The 6,554-nt window shown below is 45.3% G+C and overlaps 1 protein-coding gene across 1 annotated transcript; it reads right to left on the bottom strand.

Annotated features, from left to right (window-relative positions):
• Positions 1 to 619: 619 nt before the first annotated feature.
• On the bottom strand, positions 620 to 988 carry LOC114165335. The gene has a single exon (XM_028049982.1). It carries the CDS (start codon positions 986 to 988, stop codon positions 620 to 622), a length of 369 nt encoding a protein of 122 aa, XP_027905783.1.
• Between the last annotated feature and the right edge of the window lie 5,566 nt (positions 989 to 6,554).

Genomic DNA, 6,554 nt, shown 5'->3' with positions numbered 1-6,554 from the left:
CGATACCGGACCCGTCCCTGGTACCAGGTCAATAGAGAACTCCACTTCTCTACTGGGAGGCAACCCTAGTACTTCATCCGGAAACACGTCTTCAAACTCATGTACCACAGGTATGACAGATGATCTCTCTCTCTCTCCCACCTCCATACGGGCGAAGATTATGAAGCACTGCGCGCCACTCTGAATCTCCCTCACCGCCCCCTGAGGGGACACCAACTCGAGATCCTCTGAATCGGGAAACAACAACCTCTTCTCCCGGCAGTCTATAAGAACGCGATTGGCAGAGAGCCAATCCATCCCTAAGATCACTTCCAAGTCTTGCAGAGGCAGGCAGATTAGATTTACCTTGTACCTGCGTCCCTCTACCTCCACTGGACCTAGCACACAAAGACGACGTCGTGACCAATCCCGACGCCGGAGTAGACACCGCAAGCTCGCACTGTAGCTTGCATAATGGCAAACCCAGACGTTTCACATAACTATCTGACACAAAGGAGTGTGTCGCTCTAGAGTCGTACAACACACAGCAAGACACACCAGCTATCAAGCAGCAACCCATAACCAAGTTACCTAAACCAGTCGCCTCTGCTCCTGTCATAGCATACACCCGGCCTATCGCCTAAGGCTTATTGCCTCTGTCCCTCCTCTGATGTTGATGAAGAGTCTGAACTGGAGGGCGTGCCGCTGCCCTGGCAAGGTTGGGACAGTCCTTCCCAAAGTGGCCTTCCTTGCCACAGTTGTTGCACCTACGGTAACCCTCCATACGTGGACAAGCGTACCTCGGGTGGGGTCCTCCACATGTGTAACACCGAACTCGGCCTTGCTGAGGAGAAAAGCTCCTGGACCCTTGAGGCTGGTGGTGGGGTCTATCATACGGTCTCATCCGCTCCTCATGTCTGGGCTTGGACCCAGATGATCCACCGATCCTCTGAGGCGGCTGTGGTTGCTGTGGGCGCTGGCCTTCCACCTCACTCTTCATCTTCTCCATCACCCTGGCCTTCTCTACCAGAGCGGCAAAGTCCTTGATGGACAAAGGAGCCACCATCAAGCGGATGTCACCGCGGAGCCTATTCTCGAACTTCCTGCATCGCCATTCCTCATCGAGTGGCAGGGTGTAGAAACAACTGAGGTGTTTGAACCTCTCAGCATATTCTGTCACCGTCTTCCCTCCCTGGGTCAACTGGAGGAACTCCACCTCCTTGGCATACCGGATGCTGTCTGGAAAATACTCAGAGAGGAATCTCTCCCTGAATGTCTCCCACGTCACTAGCTCATCCCTCTCCTCCAGGATGGATCTAGTGCTGCTCCACCAATGCTCCACCTCTCCCGTGAGCATATAAACCGAGAACGCCAACATGTTCTCCGCAGGGCACATCTTGGCGTCGTAGATGCGCTCTAGGTCCTTCAGCCATTGGTCCGCGGCGTCAGGACTAGTCTTCCCGTTAAACTTCGCCGGGTGGTGCTTCAGAAAGTCCTCCAGGCTCCACTCCCTGACTGTGGGTCGTGGTTCCGGACCAAGCACAGGGGCAGCCGCCCTGTTTTGCACATGTTTCTTGTGTTGTGGGGTTGGTCTAATATTGGGAGCATGAAATGGGAATGGTGTTTAAGTTAATGTTTGATGGTTGTAGCATCTGTTACATGTCTTATTCTTCTAAATTTGAAATACTAGCTGATTGGGAGTGCAACACCCCATTTAATTAAGTACGTGAAATTAAAGGAATGTCACGATAAAGATAACATAAAAACGCGGTCTGGGATTAACTCCATCCAACCCATGGCACACCACGATGCCCAAAAGAAACTAGAGGAAAAGTTAACCAGAATGTATAAAACCAAGGACGAACAGATACATGGGTCGCAACCCTAAATGAACTCATGCAGAAATAACAACTAGTCTACGCGGACTATGCCGCAGAATCTCCACTTCCTTGCTGACCTCTGGAACTTCGCCCATCTGCTCCCATCAATTAAATTGATGATCATCGCAAGAAGAACAGCCACATACAATACAACCATACAAACAAGCGGGTAAGCTAGAGCCAACACATATTCATCACACAATCAAGTACACTATCATCATCCCATATCCATATAACAACCAAGCATGTTATGACTCTTCATTCAATACACTACGACTCGACTCGACTCATCCGGATACATATAACTTAGTCGGATTCAGCGGATGCTTGCACTTGTGGTGGATACCCCTGCTCGACCCTGAGCTGCTCATCTCCGAGCTATGTGTTACAAGTGTTACGATAAATCAAATCTCCCTCACCACAAGGTTAGCCCTTAATGAATTTCGGGCCTCCTGCTACTCTCACCACAGGGGTCAGTCCGCTCTAAATGAGACTAACTGGCCCCTTAGAGTGTCAGGATGCAGTCCTTACCTTGAATCCTTACCTAGTTATACAGATGGGGCACCACCATGGACACCCACTAACAAGGGCCATGGAATTACGTCCCGACCACTGAAGCGCGACCCCGGAGGTCCCACCTAGAGACCCCAAGGAATTTACACGCTGACACGGACCAACATTAATAATTCAGCAATAAGAGAATATTAAATCATAATTACAATTCCATATCAACCCCTGAGATTAATTCCTCATACGCATCATATTTCGAATCCATACCTCTGATCATCACCACCCTATGAGTCTAGGGCCTCATCTCATATTAATACCATGTTCCTTTAGTTCCACACCACTCATTCATTTCACATGCCAAGTTCCCACAATACCCATTATTCATCATTTATGAATCATGTCATGCATATATATATCAATTCGTTAGGCATATAAACATACATATGTACATATATTTCATCATGGCAGTCATACCCAAGCAATTCCAATCATAAGAAAGCAAACACCCTACCAACCACCACACTACCTCGCCCAAATCCCTCGCTCAGGCTGAAGGGTCTCGCTCAGGCGAGACATGCTCACTCAGGCGAGCCCCCTTCGCCTAGGCGAGGCTCGAAAAGGGCATCAGAAAGCATTGCGGGATCTCGCTTAGGCGAGACCCCTCTCGCCTGGGCGAGATGCTTGCTCGCTCAAGATTTTGAGCGGGTCGTCTGGCTTGGGCGAATCCCTGTTTGTCTCGCCTAGGCGAGATTGGCTCGCCTGGGCGAGATTAACAGGTCTCGCCACTGTTTCACCTACAACAACCATATTTTTCGAACTAACCAAGCATACAAAGCATTCAATCACACCAAATCGAAGGATTTATCCATACAATCACTAACTAACTCAAGAACAGCCAAAACAACACCAAAAGACTGGAACCCTAACTTCCCGTACCTGGAAAAGGGCTAACACAAATTCGACACCGGACCTCAGAGCACAGCAGCTCGAGTGATGAACTTGCAGAACTGGCGGAACAGCGTAACAGTGGAATAAAACGGGGTTAGTTCGATTCTAAACGGCGAAATGCGAAGAACAGCTTTTAGAAACAATCACAGTAGGGTCAGAATCACTTATGTGGAGTAGAACTCACTACTTGAGCTTTTAGGCGGACTGGTTCGAGGTGGGGAGTAAACCCTAGCAGAGCTCTAGCGGTACGAAGGTGAAGGAGGCGGCTGCGAAACTGTGAATGAAGAGAGTGTGAGAGTCAGGGCAGACCTAGTGACTTTATCTATTGGGCCGGCCTTAGGCCCACTTACAAGGACAGCCCACTAACTTTAGGGCAGAAAATAGTAAGCCAAAATTAATGGGTCTTACAGGGAGCAACTAATTTTCATAAAAATGAGTAAACTTTTATTGGATTTGTCTTCCAACTAATTTTAAAAATTTAAAATTATAAAAGTATAACTAAATTTAATATAAATTTTTTATTTTATAAAATTAAATAACAAATTTTTAATTAATTTTATGATAACAATGTATTTAAGTTATTTATATTTATTTTTAACAAAATACATCGTATATAATTATTTTAAATAATATATTAAGATTGAATTAATTAAAATTAAAAGATTAAATTAAATTTTAAATAAAATATTTAGTAGACAAATGTATAAAAAATGTAATAGTTGATTCTTTCGATACTAAAAATGATGAATGATATATAAATTGTTGAGTATAAAAGTATTAAAGTTAGACAATATAAAAAATGTGAAGAGTAAACGATATAAAACTATAAATGATAAATTGTAACGTCCCATTTAATTAATACGCGTAATTAAAGAAACGTCACAATTATAATATAACGAGGATGTCTTAGAGTTTAAATATAACACCATACAAACCAAGGCATACCGCGATGCCACAAAAAAAAAAGGAAACATATTAAACAGTTTACTGGGTTCCTAGAGAAATATAAAGGCAGACAAGTACATGGGCCGTAGCCCCAAAGATAGCCCAAGAAGGACAGAAAGTCCAGCCCAAAGAGGCTAAGCAGCGAATTCGTCTCTCCCCTGTTGACCACGGTTACCTCTCGCATCTGCTCCCATCAATAAAATTGATGATCATTGCGAAGATAGAAGAATAACATACAAAGCAACCAAAAAGAAAGGGTAAGCTAGAGCCAACACATTTACCATGCAATCAAATTTACTTTCATAATTCAGTGTTCACACACACAATATACATCTATCACCCAAGCATGTTATGACCCTTTAATCAATACACTAAGACTCGACTCATCCGGATACACATAGCCTGGTCGGATTCAACGGATGCATGCGCTTGTGGTGGATACCTCTGCTCACCCCCGAGCTGCTCACCTCCGAGCTAAGTGTTACAAGTGTTATAATGAATCAATTTCCCTCACACACAAGGTTAGCCCTTAATGAATTTCAGGCCTCCTACTACTCTCACCACAGGAGTCAGTCCGCTCTAAGTGAGACTAACTGACCCCTTAGAGTGTCAGGATGCAACCTTACCTTGAATCCTTACCAGACCATATAGATGGGGCACCACCATGGACACCCACTAACAGGGGCCATGGAATTACGTCCCGACCACTGAAGCACGACCCTGAAAGTCTAACGTAGAGACTCCAAGGAATTACGCACTAACACGGACCAACATAATAAATAGCCAAGAATTTTCACATACATTACACATAATATTTCATACCAACATCCGTAACCAATCCTCATTTCTCACATGTCGAATCCATACCAACTCGTTATTCTCAACCAAGAGTAAAGTATTTCTCCTCACACCAAAACCATGCCACTGGTTTACCAACCATCAAGATCCATTGTTGCTCATACCAAGTTTATAACCACACGCACATATATATGTATCCAACTTCTCATGTACAACTCATATAGAAATCATGCCATGCTCACAATCACCCACATATAATCCCTTCCCAATCATGCATACTCATTCCCATTAAGCCATCATACAATATCCCATATAAACAAAATTTAAACATCTAATCGCAAAGAACACAACATCTCGGAACGCATCCTCTCCCAGCTCCTCGCTCAGGCTGGAGGGTGTTGCTCAAGCGAGAATGACTCTCGCTCAGGCGAGTTCTCCTCCGCCTAGGCAAGAGCTCGACAAAGTGTACAGTGGCCCCTGCGCAATATCGCTAAGGCGAGACCCCTTCCGCCTAAGTGAGACATCTGCTCGCTCAAAACACATTATGGTCGCCTGGGCGACCACTCGCACAAAAAGCCCTCGGCGAGCCTTTGCACATCTCGCTTTGGCGAGGCAAGCTCGCCTGGGCGAGACTATCAGTGTCCACCACTGTTCGCACCTGCACAACGCATACACACACACCCAATAGAGATTCCAGCCAGTCCAGACACTCATAGTAGTACACAATCTCAAAGAATCCACAAACGACAACGATACAAGCCAAATCACACCACATGAAGAGGTTCTAGCTTCCCTTACATGGAACGAGCTAGTTTTAAGTGTCTCGACACCAAACGGCGGAGTACCACAGCTCTAGGAGAAGATCGCAGAGCTGGAAAAACGAACAAGGAGTGTTTACTACTGAAACTCTAACACTACACACGGAAAATAGGACCAGAGATTTTAGAAGCATGGATTGGAAACACTTACGTGGGTCAAGAACAGAGTCAAGCGGAACGTGAACTGAAGGTGTGCTCTAGAACCCTAGCAGAGGCGGCAACAGCTCTGAGGGAAGGGAAATATGTTTTTACAAAAATGAGCTCAAATTAGGGTTTGGGCACTTTAGGTCAGAAACAAATTGGGCCAGATCCCCTTAGGCCCAAAGATTGGACAGTCTAAAAATAAAACAAAACGGAAATAATTGGGCCTTACATTCCCTCCAACAACAAAATTTTCGACCTCGAAAATAAAGACTCACCAGGTAAACAGGTGTGGATGTGATTTTCTCATGTGCTCCTCTAACTCCCAAGTCGAGTCGCCCGTTCTCCGATCCCAGATGACCTTAACAAGGTTGACGGTCTTGCCTCGGCGCTCCTCAACCTTGCTATCCTCTAAAGCGATGGGTGGTACTTCCACTTTGAGGTCCTCTCTAATCTATATATCTTCAGCCTCTAGTACATTAGATGGGTCGAAAACATATTTCCTCAGTTGTGATACATGAAACACTGGGTGAAG

This window comes from Vigna unguiculata, chromosome 10, assembly GCF_004118075.2.
Source record: "Vigna unguiculata cultivar IT97K-499-35 chromosome 10, ASM411807v1, whole genome shotgun sequence".
Lineage (NCBI taxonomy): Eukaryota > Viridiplantae > Streptophyta > Magnoliopsida > Fabales > Fabaceae > Vigna > Vigna unguiculata.
This window is presented reverse-complemented; position numbering and strand designations above follow the sequence as displayed.